Source organism: Xenia sp. Carnegie-2017, unplaced genomic scaffold (assembly GCF_021976095.1).
Source record: "Xenia sp. Carnegie-2017 unplaced genomic scaffold, XeniaSp_v1 HiC_scaffold_20, whole genome shotgun sequence".
In the NCBI taxonomy this organism is placed as follows: domain Eukaryota; kingdom Metazoa; phylum Cnidaria; class Anthozoa; order Malacalcyonacea; family Xeniidae; genus Xenia; species Xenia sp. Carnegie-2017.
The window spans coordinates 11,581,179-11,608,964 of record NW_025813483.1 but is presented as its reverse complement, the minus strand read 5'-3'; the positions used below and the strand labels follow the sequence as shown (position 1 = coordinate 11,608,964).

Here is a 27,786-nt window from a genome sequence, read left to right as displayed (position 1 = left end):
TTTATTTTTCTACACACTACTCCACGAAAGTATTTTGCTCAAGGATTTCGCTTCGGGAAATTTAACATGCAAACAGTAACAGAGACAATTTTTTTGGAATTTATACAGATTGGAAAGGTTGCTGCGCGCATTTAGAAACCAATGAGTTCACTGCTCGCGCATAATTAAATAACTCTTTTTAACAAATATGATGTTTTCCTGCACAAAGAGATAACACAAAATTTAACTTGCCCGCGCGATTTGCAAACTTTACATTCTGTGAACTTATGGTCAAATACTAAGGAACAACGCATCTATCATATGATTACATTATTTCTGCTTTTGGCAGTTTTGCTAAATTATATTAAAAATAAAAGCCAAGAGTCCAAAGCTAAAATTGCTTTTATGAAACCAAATCTAAATTTTCAAGGATGTAGACAGCTTCAGCATCTGTGCCACAAACTAAATTTTGTCCACTTATATCTATTGAGTTCACAGAAGAGCGATTGTAGGGAAGAAGGGAAAATGTCTCAATTTTGTGCTTGCTTGCATCTGCCGAGAGCCAGGGAGTTGGAACATGATTTGATACTGTTGTAATTTCTGCTGCCTGGTTGCCATCAGGATTTAATATTTTATTTATGTCAATACTTGATGCCTTCATGGATGAGCCATTCCATTGCCAGACAGAACCATCTTGAGAGCAAGTAAATAAATGATCAGGATTTGGTTGGTAGAACAACACTTGCCAAACTACAAGAAACACATTGAGTAATTCATAAAAAAAATACTTCTTTTGCAATTTGTCCCCAGAATGTAGATATACATTCATAGACAGAAACACAATATAACTTAGTTTTAGTTACAAAGAAGGAAATCATGTCTTGACTGACTTTCAGCTGAATGAGCTTCAAGAAGTGTAACTGGATATCGTTCTTGTCTCATGTCCCATACACCAAGAACTCCATCCTGACCACCTGTCACAATGAGGTGTGGTTGTGTTGGATGTTTGTCAACACACAACAATGGCACTCTATCTCCACTTCTAATAAATACACAATTCATGGTAAGAGGTCGAATTTGAAAAAAGCATGTTGAATTGCTTTCATGAGCAACATGCACAACACTCTATTCATTCTCAAGATATTAAGTTCTAAAGTAAATGGTTTGAGCCCGGGAGTATTGTTACATGTTTGTAAATGTAGATCGTCCAGGTTGGTATAGTCCTGAGAGAGACTGTTTTTGTTGTTGTTGACTGACGTTTCGACAACCTTAGCGGTAGTCATCTTCAGAGTCAAATGGCTCTGGTAGGAAGTCATCTCTCGCAGTAGTCATCTCTTAGCGGTAGTCACTTGACTCTGAAGATGACTACTGCTAAGGTTGTTGAAACGTCAATCAACAACAACAAAAACAGTCCTTCTCAGGACTATACCAACCTAGACGATCTACATTTACAAACATATATTGAGTTCTATTTGTTGTAAAGAATTTGCATGACAGTGAAGAGCAAAATTTTTAAACATCATTCAATTTCTTGATAAGTTTTTTAAGAAATGCTTCAGGATAGTTTTATATCAAATGTAAAATCACATGTTGACTTAGTTTGATACTAAACAAACTTAATATCTTGTAAATGAAAACAGCTTGGTAGAACTGTATTGAAGGCTTCATATGGAAATGTCTTCAATATTTGAAATTATGTGGAATAAAATATAAAAGGAACTGTAGCTGAATAAATACATAATAATGATATTGAAACTCACAGAAACATAGCAGAGACAGGTTTGTCACCATTCTGCCGTAGATCCCACACCTTGAGCTGGCCAATAAAATTAACAGTTGCAATTTCATAGGATTTCACAAAAGTTACTCCAGATATTGTTGTGGATTCGGCTGATGCTAAATATACCAAAATGATGTGAATGTTGAGATATTTTCTAATATTCAAAACAAATTATGTCTTTCCTACCAAGGGTTCTCAATGGCTTGGTATGTTCAATTCTTAGCATGACAATTTTGCCATCCTCTCCAGCACTTACAAAGTCTGGAAGATTTGGATTGGTCGCCAGAGATGTACATGAGCAATGAGTGATGTTATTAAAATAATGCATACCAGACCAGCTTTGAGATATTCTTAATTCCTGATAAAATAAAAAAAGAGAAAAGTTAAAAACGCTTAAAATATACATAATCATGCGTATATGTTTATAAAAAAGTCATTTTTATTTTGTCTCTCCTGTTGCCAGTAGCAGGACATTTGTTCCTATTCAATAGTATTTCCTTAAAATCTCATTCCGAAGATCTGAGCAAAATGTACAAAAAAGTACAAATGTACAATATGGTGCAGTACCTACTAATTCGTATGTATCAAACTTCACCTTATTGTGACTATTAAACTTATGTAATGTGATGTTACCACAGGATGATGATGTTAGAATTTTATCTTTATCCAAGATCTAAAAAAGCAAAATATTAGAGGCTTAAATTACATTATCTCAACAATCCTTGACTTGCAACCGTTCTCTTGAGATTTGCCTAACAATGTTGCTCGCCCACGTGGCTGGTGCCAACAATAACTCTGATAAAATATACTTTTGTAACAGACCACCAACATGGCTGAATTGCAAGTCAAGAATTGCAAATTGTAACAGAAAAGCCGAAACCTTTAGGTCCGTCACACTGCCTGTATGGTTTATAGCTGCCAATAACTGTGGCTCATCTGGAATATTACTGCTACTTATATTTGTAGTGTCCTCTATATCCGCTACACTCCACAAACATAGCTGATTCACCTATATTTAATGTCAAAATATTACAATATATAACATTATTAGATTAAGAGATATTTTATATTAATTGAAATTGAAGTGAACTCAGTTTAACCACAAAAAAGGGTCGTCAAAAACTTACATCATTATCCCAACCACCAGTTGCAAACACCGTAGACCGCCTTAGATGCGTACAAGGTTCCCATTTCACCTTAGATACTTTTTGGCCAGTATAGTGAACTGTGGCGCTAGTAGCCATTTTGATCTTTACTACAGTTCTACTCAATCGTATTGAGATCAGTTGTCCAATACCAAACTTTACTCTGATACTTTACGACCAGTTTCTACTGTGCCAGTGGTATCAGATAACGGTTGTATACCACTCATAGACTAGAGCTGTAACTTACGTAAACTAGAGGTGTATCGTTCATAGAGACAACTGTACTACACATAATCTAGAGCTGTACCATTTATAGGCTAGAGCTGTACTATACAAAGACTTGAGCTTACCATATATAAACTAGAGCTGTGCCCATTGACTGTGCCATGCATGGAATACTGCTGTATCATGCATAGACAATATCTGTACGATACATAAACTAGAGCAGTACCAAACATACAAAATAGCTGTACCATACATAAACCACTATTTTCATAATTTTTCTTGTCGTTTAACAGATTTATTTGTAAAGTTAATAAAACTTTCAGCACCACATTCGACTACGGAAGACAAGATGATCAAATTAAAATAAAAACACAACATGAGTCGACCACTAAATTACATCTGTTACTGCTCACTGCAAAAGAATGATAAAGGCTGTTGCAGATTTTCAGCCTGCTCTGCAGGTTGTTTGTTCGAAACATAATGGCCGACTCTAATTTTGCTAGTGACCGAACTGTATCAGAAAATGGTCAAGAATTTAAAGCAAAGATGGCATTTTTATTCGGCATAACATCTGCATCAGTTTTTTTGGGTTTGGTTTAGCAGTTGGTGCTACAAAAAAACGTTCGCCTACCTCCTTCACAGGACAAGTTCACGACGAAGGAGTGAAATTAGCTATGAGGGCTTTAGGTTGGGGGACGCTCCTATCCGTGAGTGGTGTGACCGTTATTGGTGTTGTGGGAAAATCTATATACGATTTCACAAAGGTATTCTTTTAATAACGTACTTAAAATAATATTTTTACAAATTAATTTTTTGAACATTTTTAGGTGATTCTTAGATAGAACTACCATTATCATGGACCATCGGAATAAAAGTTCAAATTTTACTGATGAGTGAAATGACTGGTGTGATCTCAATACAGTGGAAGGCCATAGTATATTTAAGAAAAGCAGGTTTTGAAACAAAATATCACTTACACTTTGGTGAAATGTTTTGCGTTTAAAGGTCATTTTAATGAATATTTATATAAGTTTTAGTAGAAATCAGTGAGAACAATCAACATGTAAATAAATTGTCACATCAACAGTATTAAAATGCATAAAATACATTGTTTTATCGAAGGTAGCGTGGCCGAGTGGTCTAAGGCGCTGGTTTTAGGCACCAGTCATTTCGATGGCGTGGGTTCGAATCCCACCGCTGCCATTTATTTTTTTCTTGCTGTTTCAATGCTTGAATTTCGAATTTTGCGTCATGAACACCTTCAAAGTGGACGCAAATACAATTGCAAGAAAATCATTCCTCAAACAAATCTGCTAAAGCCATTTTTGAAGCAACCAAACATAAAGTACAAATAAAGCCTGCAAGAAGGTTGACACCTGCCTATGCTGATTTGCTAATATTCTCAAATACCATATAAGATACATAAGACATAACAATATCATCTTCCTTGTTGCATTTATTTATTCTTTAAACACTGTATAATGATATCGACAATGTTTAGTGCTTGACTTTCTCAGCCAGACGTCTATCTCTTTCTTCAGCAATTGTGAGACGAACACCTTTGCCTCTAGGCAATGATACCCATTCCTTGTTGCCTTTACCAATTACAAAAACATTGGACATTCTTGTGGCAAACTGATGACCCTTTGCATCTTTCACATGAACAATATCAAAAGAACCTATCAAAAAATTTAAAAATATGTTCTGTTTATTGCTTCAGTGGAATCATGATATCAAATATAGTTTATGGTTTAAAAAACTTGTTTAATGAAGTAAAAATTTAAGGACTATAAGATCTAATGACACAGCAAACAAAATGATAAGTCATATCTTGTTTTCATACCGGCATGTCGTTCCCTATGTGTTATAATACCAACACGTCCCATGTTACGGCCACCAATGATCATAGCCAAATTTCCATTATCAAACTTGATAAAATCCTGAATTTTTCCTGTCTTGATGTCTACTCTGATGGTGTCATAACTAGCCAAAACAGGATCAGGGTAACGAATGGTACGACCATCGTGGGTAACACAATAAGGTATACCCTTAGCACCGACAGCAATTCTCTTAATACGACATAACTTGTACTGAGTGAAAAAAAAATTATAGTTTATTTCATTGCAATTGTTTCAATATATGAGCCATGAGCTCTTTGATATTTTACCAAAAATGACATTTCAGGAAAATTTTATGAATCAAAAGAGCAAGTGATTATTCCCTTGTTAGTTCATTTAATGCAGTTTTGACTTTGATTTTAAAATTTCAAGGAAACTCAACACCTTCACAAGCATACCTGATCAATAATCTAATGTATGAGTAATTTTACACATATTGGGCCACATGTAAAAAAATAGACATCAATTTCAACATAATTTAAAGAAAGATATTTTTATTGACAAGTATTTCACAGCCAATGGAAGTTGACAAAGGAGATTTTATGCATCTTCCTCTTGTTGTATATGTGAAATTTAAACTGTAATTCTGTTGTTATTTTTAGACTTAAGTGTTGGCAAATAATTAAGACATGGCTAACAAAGTATGGGATATATATTGTGTCTTGAAGTAAGTCTATCTGAGAACATATGTTGTTATCAATTTTCACTATCCTTTTAAAGGCAAATGTGGTACATCATATGTGTGACCCTGTGAACTTTGATACAACAAACTGAAAGTAATGAGAAATACAAAGAACAATGCATCCATTCATCCTAATCAAAACTGAAATAGACATATTATAACATGAATATGCAAGTAGTTTTGAAATTTTTACATGCATGCTCTATTTCAAAGAACTATCACTTGCATGTGAAGTACATTGTAGATATTACATCAAACTGTTTGCACATTAAATCAACTAAAATTTACCATCAAAATTAATACCTAAGGTTATTTTAAAAAATCCTACCTTTGCCTCGTCGCTATGAATTCTATGAGTTGTAAAGCGTCCTTTAACATCATAGAGAAGACGGAAATTCTCCCCAGTCTTTTCAATTGTGATTACATCTAAGAGAAAATTTCAAAAATATACATAAGAAATGAAATTAAGGCATTTAAAGCATATTGCATACCCATAAAACCAGCTGGAAATGTTAGATCTGTTCTGACTTTGCCATCAACCTGGATAAGTCGTTTCTTTAATATCTTTTTAGCCTCATCACCATTTAAGGCATACTTTAGACGATTTCTTAGAAATATAATCAGTGGTAGGCACTCTCGTAACTTGTGTGGTCCTGGTGATGGTCGTGGGGCCTGAAAAATGAGAATAGATGACATACCAATCAATAAATATCTAAGAGCCCATTCATACTAACACTTTAAATCAATTCCAAATGATTTGAGTCTGTATGAGGGCTAATGTGGACACTTGCAAGTGATGCAAAATGAATTCGATCCAAACTAACTAGGGCCCCTTGAGAACGTGGTCTCAAATTGGATTAGTTTAGTCTTCATGATAATGTGAACATGCAACACAAATAGAATCGGATCAATCACATGTTTTTAGCTTATTGACCAGACTTTTGTGAGGTCACACATGTCATGCATTTCTTTTTACTGTGTTTGCTTGCACCAATATTTTACAGTTTTACTTTTATGCAAAAAGTAATGCGATGCAATGTCTTGCATTCTTTTGAAAGTATTGCAGCATTTTTTTCATATTACCCTCAATCTTTCAGCTATTTTTTGGGTTCTTTTGCTTTTGGTATTCCCGTAAAAGTATGCCCATTGCAGTAATCTCCATCATTTGTATTTGTTAAATATTGTTATTATCAAATATTCAAAAATCGTTTAGGAAAGACGCAAAATTTAATGTCAATCATGTGAAGCAAATATAAACATTAATTTTACATAAAGCATAAGTTCTAAAGTATATACCCACATTACCCTATAAGTAGACGAAAATACCTGCTAATCCATATCTATCCTATCAAGTTTCTTATGATACTGTTATCAATCGAAGAATAATAAAGATAAAACTTTAACTGTAAACACTCGTGTTTTTCATTTCAAAACGAATCGAATTCGAATCAACTAATTCGATTAGCAAACGAATTAAGTGTAAATCGCCCCTAATACAGCTACCATGTTACTTCATCAAAATAACATTAAACTCTATTCGGTAAGAAAATACAATAAGATTGTTTAATAAGATTTTGAATTCTATAAATATCATGAAACAGGTTGTGTACATCACATCTACTTACAAAGGAGCCACTAAGTTTATCCAACATCCAATGACTTGGGGCATTTAGCCGCTTTAAATGCTTCTTTGGACCACGAGGCTGGACAATATAGGAATACACATATACATCACAAATTTATCCACCTTATCGGATCAAAATAAAACTCAGAACATATAAACAACAAGCCAGATTGTTAGGATATAAACCATTTCAACTCACCATTTTGGTTTGTTGTAAAGAAAAGAACGAAGTCTACCAAAATCCTTCCCAAGTTACAATCGGGCATAATGTGAAATGAAACTACAATACTGCATGGACAGCGGTATGTTTAAGCATGTAAAAAATGTGTAGTTGTCATTGCAAGTAATGGACAGTATTTTCGAAATTTCCGTAGTAAATACCAGCAAAATCGATATTTATATACCAATAAACTATTTTCACATCATAAGCATAACATATCAATTGAATATAAAATGAAAAAGTCAAAACACAAGTGATTAGCGACGTCGTAAAATTGAAAATTACGTTTGAGGGATCAAATATTTGGTTGTCCGTTGACAATAATTTATAACAACCTTCCTATAACATATCAAAATTATTATTCTCTTCTGCTTCATTTTTTGCGTTTGAAAATATCGTAAATCTGATTTTATTTGTACAGTTGTCGAAGCACTACATTAGTGATCTGTAATTTCGGAACCCATTTCAGCTGTGCGATTCTCGGAAAGGTAATTTAGATGCCGGCAAGCTTTCTGTCTTTTTGCCGTCGATTACAAAACCATATTCGGACAACCTTACGGTCCAGATTTACTTCAGCGGCAATCTGCGCGATATCCTCGCTTTTTGGTTTCTTTTTTAACATAAAATGTCGCTCAAGAACTTCTTTCATTGTAGCATCGAATGTCACTCTCTTTTTACGTTTTCGAATGCCACCATCAGTGACTTTTTGAGTAGCATCAACCAGCCACTGTTCAAGCAGTCTCTTTAGGACATTGGTCTTCTTCGAGCTAAGTTGTAGTCCTTCAAAGCGACAGATCGTAGTCTGACTGTACATGCTTCCATACCATGTACCAAGCGCAATACCAACTTCCTCTTGAGTGAAACCCAAGGCAATACGACGTTGCTTGAAGAAATTTACAAATGACTGCATATGTTCAATACCACAAGATGCAGGGGCTGTAGGAAATTGTGAATAAAGCTTTACATCCACTTCAGGAGATGATGGGTCAACCAACTCTTCAGTTTCACTTTTTTCCAAAGCATCAGGCATATTGATAATTTCTCTACTAGCTGGCAGTGTACCATCATGTGGTAAACCAGTAGATGTTGCTCCTGATGTTGTATTAACAAAGCCAATTTGATGTTCTCTAACATGTGATGTACCATCATTAGCATTAAAAACATTAGTTGTCCCTCCAGGAGTTGTAACATTTTGAGATGTGACAAGATTAGGTTCTACCTGGGCTGAAGATGTGCCTTCATTGGAGGTGGACAAGTTGTGAATGGTCAGTATGGAAGGCTCTTTAACAATTTCATGATCTTTGCTGGCAACTGTAACAAGATCGAGTAACTTGCTTTGTGGTAATACAGAATTACATACTGATGTAATTCCAGGCATTAATGTTGCTGTATTACAAGTGATGTTAATGACTGCAGTGGTTGCATTGACATCAAAGTTTACAGAAGAAGTGACAGCAGAATTCTTTTGTACTTCTTGTTGTTGAACAAAGTTCATAAGTAATTCCTTAGCAAGCAATTCTGATGATGAGCTCTCCGTACCTTGAGTATTTAGGGTATCAGGTGTTAGTGAAGGATTTGAGGAGACATTCATCTGGCTAGTATCCATTCTTTATTTCATACTATATCAAAAGACAATATTTCAAAATTATTAAAACTAATCTTTCTACCACTCCCCAAAACATCATATTTGTTTGCTTGCCAACCATGTACATTTAATGATGCAAATGAGCAATTGCAACATTTCCTTATTACTATGCAACATGTTACTTCGAAGGGCAAATGTGGTGACTGGTGAGCTCCGAATAGCAGAAGTCATCGCCTGCTAAGATTGCGCAAATTAAGTTAAACAAATAACTTACCGACAACTGATTACGCAAAATTTGTTTGAAACACAAATATAAAATCACAAACCTTCGATTGCAAATTGCTGTGAAAAATTATTTCTGCGCAATCGATCCACTAGATTTCAAATTGTATATTTAAGAGTACATCATGAATATTACGCGCTTGCAAGGAGCATTCAAGATCAGTGAGAACTGGACCTGGATAACAATAAACGCGCCTGCAATACTCTGTGCCAATGCGACAATACCGTGGCCCTATTTCATGTCATGCAAATAATGAATAACGATAGGCGTGTATAAGTCTCAACAACAGCGAACAAAATAAAAAATTGCGTTGAAAACGTAAAGAAATGTCTTTATTGTGCCATTATTTACTCATTTCAACGTTTACGCAATCCGGATGTTTACACTTAAAAATGTATGGTTTGAAGAACAACTTCTCGGCTGCTTACACTTGTTCATACTCATAACTCACTTTTCATTTTTTATCACAATTAAGATTACTTTTCATAAAGATTATCGGCAAATTTTGAGTTCCAAACACATATAATATTAACATTTACAAGAACAAACCAAGTAGAAGTTTGAGTAGAACAAGTCTCACAAAACCATATGCTTTGATCAAAAGACTAGGAACAACAAAGGCAGTAAAATATGAGCGATTGAAGTGTCCACGCTTACATTTATAATTCCCAAATAAAGCTCAAAAACACATTTCATAATTGAGTATCATGCTAACAATTCTGACAGAATGAATTTCAAGCAAACACAACAAAAACAAGCTACTCTTACGTAGCTACTAAGTTCGTACGTTGTCTTTTACGGGTACCGGTTGACTGCATTCAGCACAATTTAAAATCCGAAAGACAATTTCTCTTGAAACGATAATGGTTAAACTTACATTTAAATAAAAAGGGCAGATTGAATTAACAAAAGCCAACTACTGCCACCAATTGGACCATTTCAGAGTGCACTTTAGCGTCAAAGCGCTTCACAAGTCGTAGTTTCTTCTTCGTCATAATCAACGTCGCTATTTCCCTTGCCACTGATTTAACTCGTACCATAACTCGCCCATTTTCGGTGACATACTGAAGTAAAAACTAAGAAAAATTGCCATACGACCGACCTGTTAACCAAGGTTGTTTGACGAAAATGGAAATTACAATTATATCCTCTGGAATATTAAACGAGAACTCGAATTCAAATGAGGAAATTTGTTTCTATTTGCATACATCAAAGCTCCCAAATAAATTCAGTTTGTGTAATTACACATACGATGAATATTTTTATAAAAATAAAACACACATGTAAGTTGTGTTTTTAAGCGCTCGAAAGTTGCCAACACGAAAACATCTTTGATAGAATGTATAACAATTATGGCGCTTAGTCGCGATTGGAAGCAACGAAAACTGAACACGAAGAAGAAACAAGCAAAACAAAATAACGCAGAATTCATTTATTGTACCGAATAAACAGTTACAAATTAAAGGAATACAAGCCAAAGAAATGAAGAAAACAAATAAATTTGAAATTATCTTACTGCGTTTAAATATATGTACAAGTTGTCGTCTTTTCATTTACTTAAGACGTTGCCTTTTAATTCGCCAATGCATAATTCTATAGACACAAACTCCAAGTTACATAGCTCAACAATAAAAACAAGTCACAAGTAAAGGTTAACATTGTTCTGCATGAACTGTAATACATATTATTTACAAGATTTTAAGCTTCAGTTAAAGGCATAAAGTTCTGAAGACTACATTGAAATTGAATACTTTGCTGTATTAAAATGCTTCTCCCGACAAAATTAGAATGATGAAAGTTCGTTCTAATTCTAGTTAAAAGTGCCAATTTTTTCGCCACAATGGGATGGCTCTTTTGAACATAAGACTTCATAAAAAGTACAGCATATGTACGATTTTAAACAGTGTTTGGCACAGACATCTGATGATGCGCCATTATCGCACCTTGAGGCGAATGAAGGACACTGACTGCATCTTCGGGACGAACAACCGCCGATGTCATTCGTTTTTCTTTCTGCCTTCGATTGCAGAACCACACTCGAACAACCTCTTTATCCAATTGTAAATTCATAGCTAATTGTTGAATCTCGTTCGCATTTGGCTTTGACTGCTTACAAAAATGATTTTCCAATGCTCCCTTCACCTGAACATCGATACTCGTACGCTTCTTGCGTTTACGGCCAGTCGCTGCGATTTTATCTGTCGTTGTCGGAGCCCCAGTTGTGTTGTCAGCTTCTTGAAGCCATTGCTGTAGAAGAGGCTTCAATTTGCACATATTTTTGAAGCTTAGCTGAAGAGCTTCGAATCGACAAATGGTCGTTTGACTGAATACATTTCCAAACAATGTGCCCAAAGCCAAGCCAACATCGGCTTGAGTAAAACCAAGCTTAATACGTCGTTGTTTGAACATTTTCGCAAAACGTTCCAGGTCATCAGAAGTCGGTGTGTTGTCCAAAGACATTGGACTTTCTGAATCGGCTACCATTCCCTGAGGTAGGCCTGCTTGGGTGACAGGAACAACAGTTAGTTGAGCCGTTTGATCACGAATCTGAGGCGAACCAGGATGAGTGGGAAGTTGCAAAGTCGTTTGCTGTACATTGCCGTTCAACGTCGCAAAGTTTACATGAGGTGATAGGATTGATGGATTTATCTGAATTCGTGTGTGCTCTACCGGAGCCATAGGTGAATGAGTGATGGTAGTCCATCGTGCTGGATCAATAATAACATTTGCGCTATTTGCCAGGGCACGAGGATTTTGCTGCTGCAATGCTGAACTTGAAGTTATAATACTCCCATCTTCCCGAATGATAGGTTTCATATCGCCCGAAGTACTCGGTGGAACAGACGTTGGCCATCCAATTGAATTCCCTTGTTGATCCGTAACAACCCATTGCTGTGGAGTTATTAATGTTGTATTTGGCGTAGTAAGCGTAGTAAGATTAGGAGTTATTCTACTTTCAATCATTTGTGGAGAATGTGTTTGTGGACTGAGACTTTCGTAGGATTTACTCTCCTCACGTATGTATGTGATTGTTGTCGAAGGGCCCATGGATGTCGGTGGAGAGCTCATGCGAGTTTGATGTTCAGCAGCCGAGGATGTAATCACTGTTGTTGCATATGTATTAGGTGCATGACTAGCCGACGCCGCCATTTTCACTGTCTCTCAAGTGTTCTTTATTCAATGAGGTGAAATAAGCTGACGAGATGCGGTGCGAAACACAACGTGTTACACCGCGTGTGATGATTAAGACTTTTGATTGGCAAACGTCGCGTTGACTGACATCCTATTAAATGTTAATTTATCACTCGACACGCCCGCTCTTACACGATGATTGGTTAGGTCAACTCGTCAGCCAATCAAAATACACAACAAGACAAAGGGCGCCAAGGTTATGGAAATGACGTTACCATTCTCGCGTTTTCATTGGCCATTCCATTCAGCATTCATTTCCAACGCCAAAACTCATTACTCGGATTATATACGAACTTTGTGAGTCGTGCTATTGAAATGAAAACAAAACATTAACATTAAAATATGGAAAGCGTTAGTTCGCCCACTCATATGTTACAGCATTCAATTGACCGTAGTGTGGGAAGTAGGCATTTAAATAGCAGTTTATACGTTGACCACGGTAAATGGTAGTAAAATGTTTTAAAAGTGAAATACTTCTCGTCTATTTGAACAGTTTTACATAGTGTTTACACGGTGTTTCTTATTTCAACAAACTGGAGGTCAAAGGAAGTTAGGGATCTTAGGTAATTAGCATTCAACATCAAAACATAGGAATTAGGAAATTATAAACAGTAAACACACTTACAAGGTTCATACATATAGAGTGTTTCACTGTCACCTAAGTAGGCAATGTTGGTAGAAAAACCCATATAGTTGATGGGATTTATGTGGATTTCAAGCTCTGTTGAGCGTCAGCCCTTTGAAGTTGCCTATCCAACATGGCCGCTTGACGTCACATGAAAACACACCATAGGAAGTTATCTTAGATAAGTGAGAAGAGAAATCCATATTATCCATACAATACATTTTACATTTGAAGAAAATAAATGGCGATTTTTAAGAGAGAATGCATTTTTCGAATTGATTATTCATGGCACTGTCTTTAGACAACATGACCTACAGACTACTTTAATTCTATACAGACACACACAACACTTTAATTCTATACAGACACACACAACACTTTAATTCTATACAGACACACACAACACTTCAATTCTATACAGACACACACAACAACTTTAAAACTCAATTTCTGACAACAATATAATGCACCTTTGCCTTTGTAAGATTTTATCATATTGAAATGACACAATCCAGTTATGACAAAGAAAATGTGCGCTTTTCTCCAATGAAAACCGTTCAAAGAGCGAACGTCAGTCATCTCAACACTGACAACACATTTGTGCACATGTGTTGAGATTCTCCAGAGCAACGTGTTTCATAAGTTGGCAACTGAATGCCTTCTCTTACTACGAGTTAGAAAATCAACAATACCAAAAAGATTTATGTACAAACACAGCGTATCGAGTTGTGTATAGTAATGCTTATTTTGGCTGCTTGAAAAAAGGGCGCTAAGAAAGTTTAAAGAGCATATCGCTCAGGAAGTTCTCGGTGGCATGTACTTCTTATTGACACTTATGGAGATTTAAAGCGCTGAAATTTTATGCAAATTTGTCAACGACAGCTGATGACAGATTTTTTAAGCAGAACGATTAGCAGCGTTTATTCACAACGTGTCGCACGCCTTTCTTTCGTAAAATCAATTTCATAGTTTCCTATGCTAATGCATCAGGCCATCAACTTCTGTTTGTTCAGGACGGACTACCAAAGAATGAAAACAATAAGATTTCTTAAGCAAAACATTCTTGTTTCCTTCACTAAATTTCAACAGTGACATCAAAAGTAAGATTTGAATTCCGAATTAAATAGATAAAGGCATGGATCAAATTCAACAATGAAGAAACAAATTAATTTTAAATCGTCGCCATTTTTTGGCATGACCGGCAAGCAGCCCCTTGATAAACGATGGACCCCCATGCATGGTTGAAATAACGGCCCTGGAACGTGGTCATCTTTATTTGTTCTTCTACTTCAGTTTAAAAACTTATTCCCATTTCACAGTTTATATAAATGACACAAGTCCAGCAATGACATTTTCGGCAAATCGATAAACACACGAACAAAACGTCGGCATACTATTTCCAATATAACGTCTTTCACCGGCAACATTTAAGCGAATCTTGTCAGAAGGAATAGCGACAAGGGAAATATGAGTGTTTTAACGTTATGTGATGTATTAAAGATTTATCACGTTTTCAACGAGCTCTATACAGGCAACGTAAGTCAGAAATATATTAAATCTCAAACAACAACCTCGTCGACGGATGGACACAACGTATATCACACCTAAAACAAATTACTCGACTGGAGGACACTTCGCCAGTCGCACATGCCATGAGTTAACACAGATCATATCATTCAGGTTTCGGGGAAAAGTTCGGTTCTTAGAAGTAATGTCGACATCACATCAAAATAGTTGCAAATCGCAGCAAAAAATATTCTTTCCGCGTCTAAAATATTTTCAAGCGAAATTCCACCACGAGTTTTATATGAAACAAAGAAATAAAATCTCTTTATTTCGCTGTTCACACAATGTAGAGCAGCCGTTCAAGAGAAGATAGAAAGGAGTCCAACTGATTGGCGTTTTCCACCCCAAGTCGTGATAGGAAACGAAATTTGTCTAAAATCCTAAGCAGCTGATATTGACTAATCGCAAAATGCGTGCCCACCCAATCTTTGAAAATTCTGCAGTAAAATCTGTGGCATTATAAAGAAAACGAGAAAGCTATCTTACATGTTCGACTCCACAAGACTCCTTGCCGCATCCTCCACATTTTAAACGAGTTTAATAAACGCTCGAAAAGCTTTCCTACCAACGATACATGTGCTGTGCGTACATCAAGCGACAAAGTGAATTAAATTCAAATGACTCAATGATGTATCATATAAAAGAGAAGATACTTTGCAATTCACATTTGTTCGAGAAATTTGCATCTATACATATACATAGGCTTGAGTGTCCACAACCAGAACAATATTTTGTTTGGCTAACCGCGTTAAACGTTGTTATAACAAAGCAAGTGAATAATATTTACGAACTTTGGAAGACGAATTGAGCTTTTGTATGAAGGATAGCAACTGGACGAATGGTGGTCACGGACATAATGAAGTGGAAAAATAAAGTTTAGAAGAAGTTATCTAAGAATCTTCTAAAGATAAATTTTAGACTTCAAGCTTCAGGAATGAAGTTACTTTACCGTAGAGATGTTGGAGATGTGCTTTATTTTCACAATGTGCATGACTATAAACCTGATATAAAGCCTTAACATGTGTCAATACGTCGATAGTATAAATTCCACTCGTTGTTATAGTCGTCGTGCAAGGTATATCATGCAGAGATTGGTAAAATTTCAAAGAGTGGTGGTCAGGTGGATGACGCGATAAAAGAACTCTACAAAAATAACTTTCCGTAGCAATCACAAACACGAGAAGAGAATAGACGCGGTTCGATCAAACTATGAATGGCACATCGAGGGTTTTTAATTAATTTGTCTTCTGTTTTTATATCTTTCCCACAGTCCAAACATTGCAATTACAATTACACGCATATTCCTCATTTATTTATTCTTTCTCTTAAGCAGGATCTTACTTTGATTTTCGTATATATCCTTCCGGGATTGAATTTTAGCAAGTTGAAATGTATATAAATCCAGTTGCCTAGAACATGCAGCAAATCAAACTTTCAAAAGAATCTTCTAGCAAACACAAAATTTGACTTACAAGTTTTATTAAAATAACAAGATATATCATTCCAATGCACAGGAGCCTGTTAAAAAGTTTGCTGTAGTTGATGTGGTAAAACCTTACACACACACCTCTTGATGAAGAAATATAGTTTTAGGGGAGATTTTATTGAGGGGTGGCAGGGAGGGGGTGCACCCCTCGATGAGCTAAAATAATTTAATAGCTTATTAATGAAAGTGTTGTTCTACTAAGATATTTCCAAATAATGCAATCCTCCCTAAATGCGATCCTGTATTCACCTTTCATGTATAAGTAAATGGTAAACTGCATCATATGTACTTGTTCATGTGTACAATTGGATATATATGGCTTAGGTATTTTCTAAACATTAAAAGAGCTTTAGGTATATTTGCACTTTTAATATAAAGCCTTCCAATGTTATGATAGTCATTCTAAATGAAATAAATGAAAGAATACCAAGGGTGTGCTTAATTAATTCACTACTTTTGCTAAAACATCCTCTTTCAACTTTGGTCCTATATTTCTACTAAAATCAAACCATATTTAACAATAGAGGTTATTATTTTCTATGTATGAACATAAGAATTTATGTATTGCATTCTAGCTCACTTTGAGCAATCAAATGATACACAATTTCAGGAAACCATTTATGTTAGACAGGCACTAAGGGTTGTCAAAATTTCCCTTATTTCATACTTTGGTTCAAAGGTCAATGGTATATGAAAATCATGTTAGTATAGTCAAAAACGTGATTTGCATTTTCTGCGCATAGTTTCATTTATTATTTTTTGAGAAACATTACGAATACTTTACTTGGCTCGAGTTGCTTCTGACATATAAAATTGCTTTGATTTAAACAAGGGTAACTAAGGTCTAATATAATAATTGACTTTGTATAGCATAAACTTGCTTTGAATTAGGATTTCTTTAATTTAACCTACTACAAATTTCCAACAAAAAAAACACAAATACATTTCCATTTCAGGTGTGGAAAAATAGCCCAATCACGTTGTACTTCTGACTCTGTTTCTGCAAATAGGAAATATCTTACCTTTTTAAATGAATTTTCAAAAGCTCCGTCATTTCAGCAAAATTCTTCTAGCTTCTTTTTGTTATTTATTCACAAGATTCCTCGAAGAACTTTTTCTCTGAGCTATTTTCGCTCTTTCAAATTTTTTATGCCTCGAGGCGTCTCTTGACTCTTGTAGTTGCACGTGGTATAGATAAAACAGAGTAGCTGATCATGTGGTAGAAATTCTAATAGTTGATTGGTCAAAAAGAGTACCCAATTGGTAATCTCCTTTGTTTGCAAGGGGAAATCCTGAACAGGACGTTCTGTTTAAACAATTTCCAGGAAGAACACACTTACATAATTAATTCTGGCACGTATAGTTTAAAATTTTGTTTTTGCACAATAACAAAACACAACTTAATCAGAGAATGAATTCCTTTTTACTTCTTTTGAACGAAATCAGCCACGAATTGACAAATGAACAGCTTAGCAGCCTCATTCACATCTGCAACATTCCAGGAGGAATTCGAAGTCAAATGAACGATGGTCTAGCTCTATTTCGATACTTGATGACCCAAGACTGGATCAGTCCTGAAAGGATCGGAAATCTGCGCTACTTGATAAGAAAAATGCGACCTAAGCGAAGAGATTTGGTGAAACGCATCGACGATTATATAAGGAAGGAATTTCAAACGGACGACATTCATACAGTGCTCGGCGATTTCACCGAATCGTATGAACATATGACATTGCAACCATTAGACAGTAACACCCAAGCCAATGATGTTATATGCCATATAAATTGTGGTTGTGTTCAATGTGCGTGCAACTATATCCCAACTTGCTATACTTTCGTGATTGTCTTACTTATCCTTGGCATATTGATTACTGTTTTGTTTTGGTATGCGAAGGTTCCACAGGTAACTCACGTGATCGAAACAAACTCAAAGCTCAAGAGTGTTGGGAAATATATAGTCATCCTGGAAGTATTCCTACTTCTTCTAGTTATTGTGCTACGATATCGTTCAAAGATTTTTTCACTTAGAATATGTAGGTGTCACGACAAAAATGCACGCATCCAGGAAGACGAAACTCGAGCTTTTTACAGGCCAACTAGCTCTATTCGAGGTTTCTATGGACAAACCATTACAGTGAATCAGATAGTGCAATTTGCGTCTTGCATTCTACCTTTGGTGCAATGTCATTGACAATGGAAAATGAGGAAATCTCCTCACAGGATGCATGAGACATATTCATATTTTCCCTAACAACTTGGACATGCAACAATGCTATCCATTTCATTCTAATTAGTTTCCCAAGGTATCAAGAAAACATTTCCTCAGCTAGCTGAAAATGACCTTTTCTTTTCTGGGTTGATTCAATTTTAATTGGTCTGAATTAAAATTACTTATGATTATTGAGTAAGAATATACATGAATAGTCAATGTTAACACAGGTCTTTGAGATATTTTGTGAATTAGTTAAGTTTCAAGAACTTCTCCAGCTCTTCATTTTCAATGGCAGAATCAAACTGTTCATAGTTCTAAAAAAATTCATTGTAATGTACTGTGTAGAAAGCTTTCATATAGAATTAATTAAAAAATTGTAAAAAATTGTAGATTGCATGTGAGGAACTAAGATTTCAATTTAGTATGTAAGTAGAATTTTGAATGTTTGTGAAAGTTTATTATTGTTGATTTCAGTTAACTTATCAAATGGCGGTTGCCAAGTTACTTACTAATGTTGCCAGTTACATTTCCAAATATGGAATATTCGATATGAACTTGTCAAATTGAGTTGGCAAGTTGTGTACTTGAGTACTGAAGTTGTGAACTTGAGTACTGAAGTTGTGTATTTGAGTACTAAAGTTGTGAACTAAAGTTGCAAAGTACTGGCAAACGTGAAAGGTCTTTGTACCCTATAGACATTTGGCAATGAATCCGTTCAGTAAGCAAGGAAAAGCTTCACCAATAGAAGTAACAAATGAAATACTTGAAATGTGGTTAAATAACGAGCGTTTGACAAACATTTCGAAACAACTAAATCTACCGTCTAAGACTATATCAAATATAATAGATCTATGGGTAGACACTGGTTCTATTGCACCTCGCCAGAGCGAACGTGATGTTCGAACCATGCGTACAGATGATGTTATTGCATACACTGAATATCTAAAAATTAATAAACCATCTACTTAGACTAAAGAGATTCAGCAACACCTAGAAAATAACAAAGTTTGCCTTCCAGCAAACATACCTAGCAGGTCATCCATTAGTAGAATTTTGAATAAAGATCTTGGTTACTCTTACAAAATAATAAGTCAAATTCCTCGAGAGACAGAACAGCCGGATGTTATGGAGAAGTTAGAAGCTTACGTAGCAAATATTTCATTGATTGATTGCAACCGTATGCATTTGTTTGATGAGTCGCCTGTAGTTGTTACAAGTGGCAACAGACGTTGAGGGTACAGTATGCAGGGACTCCTGCATTTAAAATCCAACGATACTCTTCTAGTGCCACATTTAATGTAAATTTATTACATAATGTAAACGGCGTATCGCATTATAACACTCTTAGAGGGCCGTCAAACAGATTAAAATTGCTAAAGCTTTTCCTTGCTTACTGAACGGATTCATTGCCAAATGTCTACAGGGTACAAAGACCTTTCGCGTTTGCTAGTACTTCGCAACTTTAGTTCACAACTTCAGTACTCAAGTACACAACTTGTCAACTCAAGTTGACAAGTTCATATCAAATATTCCATATTTGGAAATGTAACTGGCAACATTAGAAAGTAACTTGGCAACCGCCATTTGAAAAGTTAACTGAAATCAACAATAAATGCACTCTAATGTCTTTAGTGCCGTAACTACAAAAGGAGTTTCGAGGGTACAACACAGTGTGCTAATTAATGGTGCGCAATGTGCAATTTGCACATCATTTTAGCTAAAATGAAAACAATTGCACATCAACTGCATGTCTTACTCGATATTATTCTTCTTTTAACAGAGAGTAATAATGCATAAAAGTTTTGACAAAACTGACAAGTTTGTAAATAAAAGGTGAATATACTTTTTAACAAAATATCAAAAATCAAGTTTTAGAACTTTTACATTTATAGCACATACCAACAAAATGATGAATTGCTTGTTTCTATGAATAAAGTTAGTATAACGTACATGGCTTACATACATGTACTTACCCCAAGATAGGTATCGCCCTTGAAAATTTGGGGAGGGAGAGTTCCCTCACCTGCACCCTCCCGCATCTTTTCCTTCGCACCTTCTTCTAAAGATATGTCCACTTTTTCAAACTCAATGTGCTTTCCAGAAAGGACCATATCAATTCTTTGCTGTTGTTTCTTAATCTAGGATAATTGAAATACATGAAATACAACTCAGTCTACATAATACTTGATAAATTGAAAGGCATACAACCAATCCGTTTTAAAATTTAAACAAACAACCAACGCATTCCTTCATTATCTTCTTAAAATGTCATTTAAACACGAACACGCCCACAATAAAGATTCGATATTTTCAACTCATGTTAGCGATACATTTATACCCTCAGGAAAACTGGCATCGCGCATTTCTATCTACATTTATTGAAAATGACGTTAGGTTGGTATGGGTTGTTAACGCATTGACAACGAAATATCAGTGTAAAAGAGAAGAAATTTCGATAATCTCACACAAACTTATACTTTTCGATCATTTTAAAGACATGCCTTATGTAGAATAAATTAGCAAAATTGTTGACAAACCTCTTTGCTGCTCGTTACAGAGGTAACATACACAATGATTTTACCGCTCATCTTTAATTTTGATTCAGAAATGTGATTTTTATTCAAGTATTTCTTTCATACATTTCAAGTTTGGCTTGCTGTCAAAACACTTGACTTGACAATATGCACGAGCCTGCGAAAGAACAAAGGAGTCAGCGGAAAATATTTCTTTGGGAATTACTTTATGTGACTCCCCCTGAAGAGTGACGAGTATCATTGTGTTGTTACAAAGGAACACACTTAATACCTTCTTCTTATGCAATTTTACCCATACTTATGATACTTAGCCATACGTTGGACACCTTAACAATGTTTAGCCATACTTAGACCACCTTAGCTATTCTTCAAAATAAAAATCAAGTATGCACTGTTGAGCCATGAGTTCCACCATGTTATCCACCAATGGGATCAGATTTGTCAATTTAAATTACTTTTAGTAATTTCTCCATTTTTTTGTACTTATTTGATAAAGTTTTGTTGTCAATCACTTAATGATGCAAGGTGATTTTTTCATTGAGTGATTGATTGATTTTTTGATTTTTTTTCATTGAGTGATTTTTTCACTTGAGGTGATTTTTTCATTTTTTCATAGAAAAGCACCAAAAAAACTGTTAATTTATAAAATTCGGAAATAAACAAGTTTGATTAAAAGATGGTGAGAAGAACAGAAACGTAACCAACCGCCAAGATAAATGACCAAAATCAAGGAGTTTCTTGCTAAGTAATACATGTTACGAGAAGTGCAGATAGAAGCAGATAAACAACACCAGCAAGGCACTTCCTAAAACTTTTTTCGACCCAGATTGGGTTCCAACCAAGAACTGGTTTCCTTGCAAATAAAGCAAAACTTTTACAACACAAACATGGAAAAATTAACAAATCATAAAAATGAGCATATAAATTATATACAATTAATTTATTAACATGGCTAATTACTTCAGGGTATCAATTTCCAATAATTATAAACGGGTCTGCTGAAATTTTAATTGAAAGCAGGTATCCCACATTAACTGGTTGGCAAACTCACTTTATCACAACATAAGCTAATCGCAAGATGTTGTGAAATGTCATTACTCTACTCCAAAATATTGGCATCCAAAGTTCAAAATGATGTTTTGACTGACTTCTGAAGTCAAAATCCTTAAATTTTGAAATTGATTCAAAATGTTTCTGACACCTAAACAAAGCAGTAAAGAAAATAGCCTCTAACGGATGAAGTTACAATATATGATTTTTAGGTCTTTAGATTAGTTAAATACTATATTAACCTTCGGGAGTTGCAAACAAATTTAGCAAGATGATATTTTTTGTTGAACATCATGCTCCTCCAGGACCTTGATTGCTTCAATAACAGTTGCTCCAGTATCTTAATGATAATAATAATAATAGAGAAATAATGTTTACAACTTCAACAGATATTATCATTGAATTGAATACAACTAGAAGACTACCTCTTTTCAAAATTTGAAGCCACTAATTCAACTAGCTTCAATTTTTTCACAGACAGCCAAAGAAAGTTTAGTTTAACAATAAGCTAAATGCCGGACTAAAATTAAAATTTCGCTTCATTCAAGTTGAAGTATGTTTACAGAAAGCAAGGCTTCAGTTGTGTATTTAGTTCAATTGTATATTCTTTAGTCTCAATGACAACTTACTCAATAATGGGTACATCAATAAAATTTGTCTTTTCTTAACATCAAATGGGAACTTTGCATAGTAAACCTGCAACAAGGTACTTCTCAATATCAATATATAGAAAATGATGATCAAAATTAGTTGTCAATGACCCATACCTTTGGTTTTGATGTACTTGTCTCCGATTGAATGAGAATTTTTCCAATGCGAATAGAACGACAGCAATCTCTGAGACCTTTTTCCATAGCCTCACCTGAAAATTTTAGTAGCATTTGTCGGACATAGAAAGACATGAAAGAAAAACATGTCAGACTGAGAGTTGGGAAAGGAAAAAAGATGAGTAAAGAGGAATCGGTGGCTGTGGGGTAATGGGTATGATGGGAATAGAAATGAAAAAATAGGAAAGTGAGGAAGACATACACACCACTTCTCATAATACTGACACCACAATTTCCTTTCTTGAATTGTAGACCATTATAAACACCTCCTAAACAAAATGAGAGTATAACGTATGTATCTATTATAATCACCACTATAACATAAATATCCATTATAATCACAACTATAACATAAATATCCATTGTAAACTTCACTATAACTAATATCCATTATAGTGACTAGTATATCATAAATAAAAATATTCATACATAATCAGCAGTGCTCAAAGTTCCCATACCTGTAGGAGTTGTCACGTTCAATTCTTCATAAGATAATTGATTAAGACCTTCTTCAACCACTAAACGTATCTAAAATGAAATTTTAAGTACAAAGATCCCATGATTGAATGAATGTGATGCAGTTTAATGCGTAAACTTCCACTAACCAAACGGTCTGCATAAAACACAAAATCAGCTCGATCAGTTTTTCTGTAAAATTAAGCAAGGAGAATGATAAAATTGTGAAGTAAATTGCCTTTTGGTGATTCGGTGAAGGAAACGCAACTTACGGATCACGCAATGTAGTTTGAAGTGCCCGAATTTGATCATTCATTCTTATTCTAATGAGCCTTGGTCCAAAATCTTCAAATTGAGGTATTAATTCAACAGAGCCATTAAGAGAAGAGCCTGTGCATCCAGCATACTTTTTCTTACGGATTTTTTTCCCAACTAAGTGGCCGTCACTGTCGATTTTCTTACAGTCACCATTCAATGTTGTATGGCCGTTGGCCGCCATATTCGTTAACCATGTGTGGAACTTGCGCAGTCGCGCGAGAGATCCTCGCATTAACAAACTACAATTTACTTTAATATACTTTCAACGAAAAAGAACACACTTCTTTACATTACATGGTTTTCATTGAAAATCTTTACAAACGATGATTGACCATCTTAAGAGTTCTACTAAAATTATTAGAAAAATAATTACAGATTATTCATACAACGGACATGATGGAAAACTACACAATAGATAAATACAACATCAGCTAAAATTCAACCCAAGAAATCAAACTACAAAATTTTATCATAAACTGCACTGAAAAAATAAGAAAAGATTCGTTACTAAAAGCACAGGTATCCGCAGTGCGATATGCTTAAAAAAAGTCCTCTATAGGAGCTGTCTCTGTTAAAATATTGCGTTTTGAATAACTTATGTTTTGTTAAGATGAAGTTTTCAATTCTCTTATTTAAGTCTTGGTTCCTTCAGCAACTAAACCATCTACATTACTTTGTTTTCATTTAGGTCGTTCAATTTAGTTATGACATTGTATTTATTTCGCCATTCAGAAAGGGATTCAGGAGTAACTTCGGATAACAACAATTCGTCAATTTCATCAATACTTTGCTCCTTGTCCTAAAAAGAAATTGTTTACAATAAGCGTGTTGTGAAAAAGTATCATGAAAGACTCCTTTGGACTAATGCTAAATTAAAGGTAAGCGTACCTTTAACGTTTGTTTTAAAATACGCAATTTTACAACTTTATCCATAATTTCTGACTTAGAGTTGGCGGATAACCTTCTTAACTTCAACTCAGGCGATACATCTGAACCGTCTAAGCCAATGTTTGCTTTTTAATAGAATCAGCAACTTCTTGAAAATCATCCTTACCTCCCTTATCGGATTTTGAGGAGTAGCTTGACTCTTTTATCTCTTCGTCCATTTTTATGGAAGTGTCTAATGACTTCGTGGAACTCTCGTTACTTGATTTAGTTATAATATCGGAATTCCCATTTACCAATATGTTTTTGTCTTTTGTATCTAAAAACACATCTTGACCAGCGTCTTCGCCATAGTTTTCTGCGATCTTTAGTATGTTTTGACCGTTGGTTTTTTCCTCCGCCTTACTTGGTTCAGGATCAACATTCTTTCCGTTAACGTTGGTACCTTCGTTCGAAACAATGGCAATGGATTGCCTTTTTAAACCAACGTGATCATCATCATCATCATGGTAGTCAAAACGGATTCCTGAAAAAAATTTTAAAACATTTTTTCACATGTTATCTAAATATTTTAGTTAGTGTAAAGGCTATTCTCCTTCTCTGTTATCAATCACTACCTAGACTGACAAGCGTTATCCTACTTCATTGTACCATTTACTTAATATTGTTACTATACCTGCGAGAACGGAGGAAGTTCTCGGTCTAACGTTTGATGTAGAGATCCTGAGAGACGATGAATCGCTCGTCTTACGTTCACGTTCAGTGGATTGGTTTATCTGTCCGAGCCCAGGCTCTCTGAATTTCCGCTCGCCTCGTGATGATATATTCAAGATATTGATCCAATTTTCCCTTTCCAATTCATTGTCTGCATAGAAAAAATAGCCCTTTCCTCCTTCCTTTTCGCACTTGAAACAACTAAAAAGTTAAGCAAACATAAAGGATGAAACAATTACCACTGAGCGTTTTCACTGACAGCCATGTTGGTAGAAAAACCCATGTAGTGGAAAGGTTTGTTGAATCTAATGCTCTCCTTAAAATTGGAGCTTTGAGGAAACCAACATACCAACATTTATCGTCAGTGTATGTAAACATAATGTGGTCAGGGCATATGAAATATGCAAAATCATTTCATCTTGTAAACCTTACACATCAACATGAACTAGAAAACTTCCATTGGATAAAAACAAAACTTTCTTTGTTGCAAGTAAAAAAATTGAATATTCTTCCCCATAGTCAGTTAATGCTTATGACAGGAAGAATAAGGATCTCTGGAGGTGACTATGGGATCACGCACATTTCTTGATGACCAATCTAAGGGATTTTTTCTTCTATCCAAACTGCTACCTAACATTCACTACAATACCATATCATATAAGTATGTGCGGGAGTTACTCCATCGACTTACAATGGTTTCTTCTGTTCAGGAGCAGGAGACATCTTGTATCCAGCTATCTGTATCATCCCAACAGCTTCTTTGTCAAATGCTGTTTTATAGTAGTATAGGTGATTGTCTTTTAACACACACCAGTGACGTCGCCATCTTGTTGGAGCCAATCCATGACCACCGCCTGAGCGAGTAAAAAAATAACATGATATAAATAAACAGTAACACTAACTCGAACGGTCATCTTGATAGTTGTTTCATGCATCGAGCCCTGATTACTACGATAGCACTCACTTTTCTTGGTCAACCATCCCTCTCTTTCAGCATCTCCAAGATCAATGCAAGATATTCGTTTGTTAGGTGCGCCATCTACTTGGCTCTTTTTCTCCCGTCGTCTAACACAATAAACCTCGACTTGCTTTGCACCTAAACAAATATATACTTGCTTGCATTACAGCTAACAAACTTTCGCCCGTAAGTCCAAACTTAATATTATATAACTGATAGCCACCCTGTATTCTTTTACATAAAGTAGCAGAATTCAGACTGATACGTAACGTAAACTAACTTGTTCCGCCAACAGTGACATTTTTCACGCTTCCAATTTTCATTTTTGGAAGATCGGGTCGCGTCGGTCTACTAGCATCTTTCTTTGCACTATCCTCTGAAAAATAATCAAAGACAAACATAGCAATTCATGTGAGAAAAAAGATCACGTATCATTTTGTTGGTTTCTCACCCTTTAGACCAGTTTCCACGTCATGAGACACCTGACGAATTTTTATCGTAGATTTGTCGGTGTTTTCTTCAACTGATGGCTAGAAATTGGCATATATTATCAGTTAGAAATTTCAAGGAAGTTATCACAAACAGCAACATGTAATCTTTTTTTACTTTGGATTTTGTCTCTGTCGTTTCCTTCTTGTTTTTAACATCTAACGCCACATTTGCAACAGCTTCGCCTACGGAGCAACCATCAAAATGTTTCTGTATTTTGTCACTTTAAAGTCCTTCAATGCTATTATTTTCAGGGTGTTTCATTATTTTGAATATAAATTTATTGTGTTGGAAAGTCCCCAAGATAAATATGCCAATTTAATAGCATTAATTACTTACCATGAACTTTTTTATCATCGCCATTCTTTACTATCTCTTTAACTTCAACAGCGTCTTCTTTCGCCTCACTCTTTAATCCTTCTTTATCCCCAGCTGTCAACGGAGCACCCTTGTCAACAGATGGCTTGCCCTCACTGACCTCTTCATTTTTGGAAACAACTGGAACATCTTCAACAACAGGCTTTTCGCCGTTTTTTTGTCCTTCAACAGACTCCGCTTGCTTTTTATCATTTTCTTTTCACTTTCCAGTTTTCTCACAAACTCTTGCGTTGTCACTGTCACTTCAGATTGCCCAGGTGACACACTTCCAGTTTCTTTCTCAACATTGACTTGTTGCTTTAATAGTCATAGCAATTATGAAATGAATCAACTTCATGCAAAAAAACTGAATTGTGATGCAAACTCACTTCCATATCAAGAGTTTTCACGTCATTTTCAGTTTGTTTTTCCACTTTCTCCTCGACATTATCTTCAATTATTGCTTCCACTTTGGATTTTTCTTCTGCAGCATTTTCATTTTCAATGGCCTGCATTTCCAAACTTGTTTCTTCCTTGATACCAGCCTCTTTAATCTCAACTCGAGAAGGACGTTCATTTGGGACCTTAATATGATCCATTACTACATTCATCTCACTCAAGGGGTGCCAGGTTTGTCTGGAAGTTTGTTCAAAGGTCCCTTAACAGGGGAGTTTCTTTAAGGTCAACGAAACTGAA

The 27,786-nt window shown here is 35.3% G+C and overlaps 8 protein-coding genes, 1 long non-coding RNA gene and 1 other non-coding gene across 13 annotated transcripts; 3 read left to right on the top strand and 7 right to left on the bottom strand.

Moving 5' to 3' along the window:
* Window positions 1–175: 175 nt before the first annotated feature.
* Window positions 176–3,512, bottom strand: LOC124441770 (nucleoporin Nup43-like). The gene is made up of 7 exons (XM_046992237.1): window positions 2,887–3,512; window positions 2,640–2,768; window positions 2,355–2,432; window positions 1,946–2,117; window positions 1,740–1,875; window positions 870–1,021; window positions 176–729 (listed from the first exon to the last, which is right to left on the bottom strand). The coding sequence occupies exons 1-7, from the start codon at window positions 3,001–3,003 to the stop codon at window positions 383–385; spliced, it is 1,131 nt and encodes a 376-aa protein (XP_046848193.1). The 5' UTR covers window positions 3,004–3,512; the 3' UTR covers window positions 176–382.
* Window positions 3,513–3,605: 93 nt separating this feature from the next.
* Window positions 3,606–4,250, top strand: LOC124441970. Its single transcript, XR_006947047.1, has 2 exons — window positions 3,606–3,893; window positions 3,957–4,250. It is a non-coding gene; the product is annotated as an uncharacterized LOC124441970 (long non-coding RNA).
* Window positions 4,251–4,332, top strand: Trnal-uag. The gene has a single exon. It is a non-coding gene; the product is annotated as a tRNA-Leu (tRNA).
* Window positions 4,333–4,567: 235 nt separating this feature from the next.
* On the bottom strand, window positions 4,568–7,597 carry LOC124441969 (40S ribosomal protein S4-like). Its single transcript, XM_046992452.1, has 6 exons — window positions 7,533–7,597; window positions 7,335–7,412; window positions 6,201–6,381; window positions 6,038–6,135; window positions 4,973–5,219; window positions 4,568–4,808 (listed from the first exon to the last, which is right to left on the bottom strand). The coding sequence occupies exons 1-6, from the start codon at window positions 7,533–7,535 to the stop codon at window positions 4,627–4,629; spliced, it is 789 nt and encodes a 262-aa protein (XP_046848408.1). The 5' UTR covers window positions 7,536–7,597; the 3' UTR covers window positions 4,568–4,626.
* Window positions 7,598–7,698: 101 nt separating this feature from the next.
* Window positions 7,699–10,637, bottom strand: LOC124441967 (POU domain, class 3, transcription factor 4-like). 2 transcript variants are annotated; one of them, XM_046992450.1, is made up of 2 exons: window positions 10,299–10,637; window positions 7,699–9,172 (listed from the first exon to the last, which is right to left on the bottom strand). In XM_046992450.1, the coding sequence occupies exon 2, from the start codon at window positions 9,157–9,159 to the stop codon at window positions 8,047–8,049; it is 1,113 nt and encodes a 370-aa protein (XP_046848406.1). In that variant the 5' UTR covers window positions 9,160–9,172; window positions 10,299–10,637; the 3' UTR covers window positions 7,699–8,046. The 2 variants fall into 2 exon arrangements, with proteins under 2 accessions (XP_046848406.1, XP_046848407.1); XM_046992451.1 differs by lacking the exon at window positions 10,299–10,637 and adding an exon at window positions 9,465–9,590.
* A 201-nt stretch (window positions 10,638–10,838) lies between these two features.
* On the bottom strand, window positions 10,839–15,419 carry LOC124441966 (POU domain, class 3, transcription factor 2-A-like). Of its 2 annotated transcripts, none has more exons than XM_046992448.1 (2): window positions 15,291–15,419; window positions 10,839–12,920 (listed from the first exon to the last, which is right to left on the bottom strand). In XM_046992448.1, the coding sequence occupies exon 2, from the start codon at window positions 12,569–12,571 to the stop codon at window positions 11,318–11,320; it is 1,254 nt and encodes a 417-aa protein (XP_046848404.1). In that variant the 5' UTR covers window positions 12,572–12,920; window positions 15,291–15,419; the 3' UTR covers window positions 10,839–11,317. The 2 variants fall into 2 exon arrangements, with proteins under 2 accessions (XP_046848404.1, XP_046848405.1); XM_046992449.1 differs by lacking the exon at window positions 15,291–15,419 and adding an exon at window positions 13,239–13,427.
* Window positions 15,420–17,380: 1,961 nt separating this feature from the next.
* LOC124442579 lies at window positions 17,381–18,960 on the top strand. The gene has a single exon (XM_046993069.1). The coding sequence runs from the start codon at window positions 17,702–17,704 to the stop codon at window positions 18,479–18,481; it is 780 nt and encodes a 259-aa protein (XP_046849025.1). The 5' UTR covers window positions 17,381–17,701; the 3' UTR covers window positions 18,482–18,960.
* LOC124442580 (SH3 domain-binding glutamic acid-rich-like protein 3) lies at window positions 18,638–21,199 on the bottom strand. Its single transcript, XM_046993070.1, has 3 exons — window positions 21,040–21,199; window positions 20,476–20,640; window positions 18,638–18,816 (listed from the first exon to the last, which is right to left on the bottom strand). Exons 1-3 carry the CDS (start codon window positions 21,088–21,090, stop codon window positions 18,751–18,753), a joined length of 282 nt encoding a protein of 93 aa, XP_046849026.1. The 5' UTR covers window positions 21,091–21,199; the 3' UTR covers window positions 18,638–18,750.
* A 727-nt stretch (window positions 21,200–21,926) lies between these two features.
* Window positions 21,927–23,896, bottom strand: LOC124443204 (uracil phosphoribosyltransferase homolog). The gene is given in 9 exon segments (XM_046993741.1): window positions 21,927–22,237; window positions 22,329–22,364; window positions 22,367–22,426; window positions 22,716–22,782; window positions 22,854–22,948; window positions 23,120–23,182; window positions 23,372–23,441; window positions 23,519–23,561; window positions 23,642–23,896. Coding segments are annotated over 9 exon segments (768 nt in total). The 5' UTR covers window positions 23,869–23,896; the 3' UTR covers window positions 21,927–22,130.
* Window positions 23,897–23,971: 75 nt separating this feature from the next.
* Window positions 23,972–27,749, bottom strand: LOC124443199 (connector enhancer of kinase suppressor of ras 1-like). Of its 2 annotated transcripts, none has more exons than XR_006947536.1 (10): window positions 27,480–27,749; window positions 27,073–27,408; window positions 26,851–26,918; window positions 26,696–26,774; window positions 26,525–26,620; window positions 26,251–26,382; window positions 25,978–26,140; window positions 25,249–25,487; window positions 24,576–25,098; window positions 23,972–24,486 (listed from the first exon to the last, which is right to left on the bottom strand). XR_006947536.1 is itself a non-coding variant. In XM_046993734.1 (10 exons), the coding sequence occupies exons 5-10, from the start codon at window positions 26,565–26,567 to the stop codon at window positions 24,467–24,469; spliced, it is 954 nt and encodes a 317-aa protein (XP_046849690.1). In that variant the 5' UTR covers window positions 26,568–26,620; window positions 26,696–26,774; window positions 26,851–26,918; window positions 27,073–27,408; window positions 27,480–27,749; the 3' UTR covers window positions 23,972–24,466. The 2 variants fall into 2 exon arrangements, 1 of the variants encoding a protein (XP_046849690.1); XM_046993734.1 differs by having other exon boundaries at window positions 24,742–25,098.
* Window positions 27,750–27,786: the final 37 nt, after the last annotated feature.

Coding starts and splice junctions, on each gene's coding strand:
- LOC124441966 (XM_046992448.1), bottom strand. CDS start 12,571: ATGGCGGCGTCGGCTAGTCATGCACCTAATACATATGCAACAACAGTG.
- LOC124443199 (XM_046993734.1), bottom strand. CDS start 26,567: ATGAAAATTGGAAGCGTGAAAAATGTCACTGTTGGCGGAACAA. Junction 26,383..26,524: donor TGTCACTGTTGGCGGAACAA/GTTAGTTTACGT, acceptor ATATTTGTTTAG/GTGCAAAGCAAGTCGAGGTT. Junction 25,099..25,248: donor AACTTCCTCCGTTCTCGCAG/GTATAGTAACAA, acceptor AATTTTTTTCAG/GAATCCGTTTTGACTACCAT.
- LOC124441969 (XM_046992452.1), bottom strand. Junction 6,136..6,200: donor ATTTCCAGCTGGTTTTATGG/GTATGCAATATG, acceptor ATTTTCTCTTAG/ATGTAATCACAATTGAAAAG. Junction 5,220..6,037: donor TTCATAGCGACGAGGCAAAG/GTAGGATTTTTT, acceptor TTTTTCACTCAG/TACAAGTTATGTCGTATTAA.
- LOC124441967 (XM_046992450.1), bottom strand. CDS start 9,159: ATGGATACTAGCCAGATGAATGTCTCCTCAAATCCTTCACTAACACCT.
- LOC124442579 (XM_046993069.1), top strand. CDS start 17,702: ATGAATTCCTTTTTACTTCTTTTGAACGAAATCAGCCACGAATTGACA.
- LOC124442580 (XM_046993070.1), bottom strand. CDS start 21,090: ATGAGCGGTAAAATCATTGTGTATGTTACCTCTGTAACGAGCAGCAAA. Junction 20,641..21,039: donor CTGTAACGAGCAGCAAAGAG/GTTTGTCAACAA, acceptor CAATTATCCTAG/ATTAAGAAACAACAGCAAAG. Junction 18,817..20,475: donor AGGGCGATACCTATCTTGGG/GTAAGTACATGT, acceptor GAATTTTTTTAG/AACTATGAACAGTTTGATTC.
- LOC124441770 (XM_046992237.1), bottom strand. CDS start 3,003: ATGGCTACTAGCGCCACAGTTCACTATACTGGCCAAAAAGTATCTAAG. Junction 2,118..2,354: donor AGTTTAATAGTCACAATAAG/GTGAAGTTTGAT, acceptor TTATTTTATCAG/GAATTAAGAATATCTCAAAG. Junction 730..869: donor TGAAGCTCATTCAGCTGAAA/GTCAGTCAAGAC, acceptor TGTTTCTTGTAG/TTTGGCAAGTGTTGTTCTAC.